The sequence below is a fragment of the Pundamilia nyererei genome, unplaced genomic scaffold (genome assembly GCF_000239375.1).
Source record: "Pundamilia nyererei isolate P.nyererei 1_Seehausen unplaced genomic scaffold, PunNye1.0 scaffold00267, whole genome shotgun sequence".
Lineage (NCBI taxonomy): Eukaryota > Metazoa > Chordata > Actinopteri > Cichliformes > Cichlidae > Pundamilia > Pundamilia nyererei.
The window spans coordinates 716,612-718,246 of record NW_005187668.1 but is presented as its reverse complement, the minus strand read 5'-3'; the positions used below and the strand labels follow the sequence as shown (position 1 = coordinate 718,246).

Sequence of the window (1,635 nt, the reverse complement as noted above, 5' to 3'; positions counted from 1 at the left end):
ATAATTAACATAATTAGTGTCCGTACATAGATGAATATCATTAATTATTAATGATAACACATAATTAAGTTAAACTGAGGAAATTTGTTATTTGAGAAGTGTGTGTCAAACTGGTAGCCCTTCACATTAATTTGTACCCAAGAAGTAGCTCTCACTTTCAAAAAGGTTGGTGACCCCTGGTCTATAATAATCATTTAAAGCTCCATGATTAAGAATTTGGAAGCAAATAAAGTCAAAGACAGCTAAGTCAAAAAAGATGCAGTTTGTCTTATTATTATCATTTTATATAAAGGTTGTCATATGTAATATACATCATTGTTGCATTATTACGTTTATTTATTTTTATTTAGGTGTATATCAACAGTTATTGTAATAACTGGGGTAAAAACCAAACTCATGTATGTTCCGTTACCTCTGATGACGGATAGAGTGAAGATAGAGTGAAGTCTTCAGACAGATTAGGGCTAACGCCGTCTGGTGATCCGTAACTTGTTTGAATGAAATCTCAGCACTTTCTGCAGCTTCAGGGGCTGCAGGCCTGCCACGTAGGCTATCCGGGCTACGTGACGGGACATCCCCACCAGCAGCCCACAATCAAACTGATTCTCATCACTGCTGTGTTAGTTACATCTACAAACAACATTTCATGGAGAGAAGTAAAAGAAAGAAAGAAGCCAACATTCCCATGCAACATTCATTCAAGCAAAGGGCTGGCGTGCCGAGAAACTGCGCTCTAACATCTGTAGTTTAAGCTGCTGTGAGTCGTACTTACCGAACCCCGATATTTCTCCAGAGATACCAGCTTACCCCTGCTATTCACAACTTTAAAAGTATAAAAGTCTTTCTGTTTGCTTTCAGCGAGGCTGAAGAAAGTCAGTAACACTGTGAGCACTGCAGGGAACATCTTTGCATTCAAACCACCAGCGGAACCAAGATAAACTCCTGCAGTCTTTCTCCGTCCGCCCCGCAGTCACCAGCAGTCTGCGCACCTCCTCTGCACTCAAGCTACACACAGCGATCAGCGTTTCCTGGGCAGGAAGCGCTTAACAAAAATAAAAGTCTTATTGGTCTTCGGTTGTATTCGGTATGAGCAGAAACTAGCAATTTAGCCTGTAAACTCGTGAGGAAAGTGTGTCTTGATGTCTCAGAATAACGGACCTGAGGCCCAGTTTAGGGTGCATTCCAGTTTTATTCAGGAAGGTTCCGTGAGAGCAGTGACGCAGAAGTATCTGTGTGGCGCCTTGGAGCAGTTCTAATTGTCCAAATACTACCAAATACTAAGGAAATAGTTGCTTTATCGCCACTTTTAGTATAAACTGGGATCATCCTTTATGAAAAGAGAGGAAAAAATGCCATTTCATAATTCATAGCAATGGACCATACATTCCTCCAACAAAGTTGACAAAGTGACACAGATCATTATCATTTATAGCTGTATTTTACAATTCATGCTGACTCGTGCCCAGTTGTTACCTTGCATGAAAAACACAGATTTTCATGAACTCTCGGTGTAGATCATGAACTGCGTGAACTGAGAAGTGTATTAAAAGCTCTGTAAGATTAAGGTTTGTCATATATATATATGTGTGTGTGTGTGTGTGTGTGTGTGTGTGTGTGTGTGTGTGTGTGTGTGTG

General features: G+C 40.2%; 1 protein-coding gene across 1 annotated transcript in view; it reads right to left on the bottom strand.

Annotated features, from left to right (window-relative positions):
• The window catches only part of gpx7 (glutathione peroxidase 7), an 8,154-nt gene extending 7,182 nt beyond the window's left edge, over positions 1 to 972 (bottom strand). Inside the window, exon 1 of the mRNA XM_005750289.1 lies at positions 773 to 972. Coding sequence (XP_005750346.1) covers positions 773 to 904 — 132 coding nt within the window. The 5' untranslated portion in view covers positions 905 to 972. The remainder of the gene's footprint in view (positions 1 to 772) is intronic.
• Between the last annotated feature and the right edge of the window lie 663 nt (positions 973 to 1,635).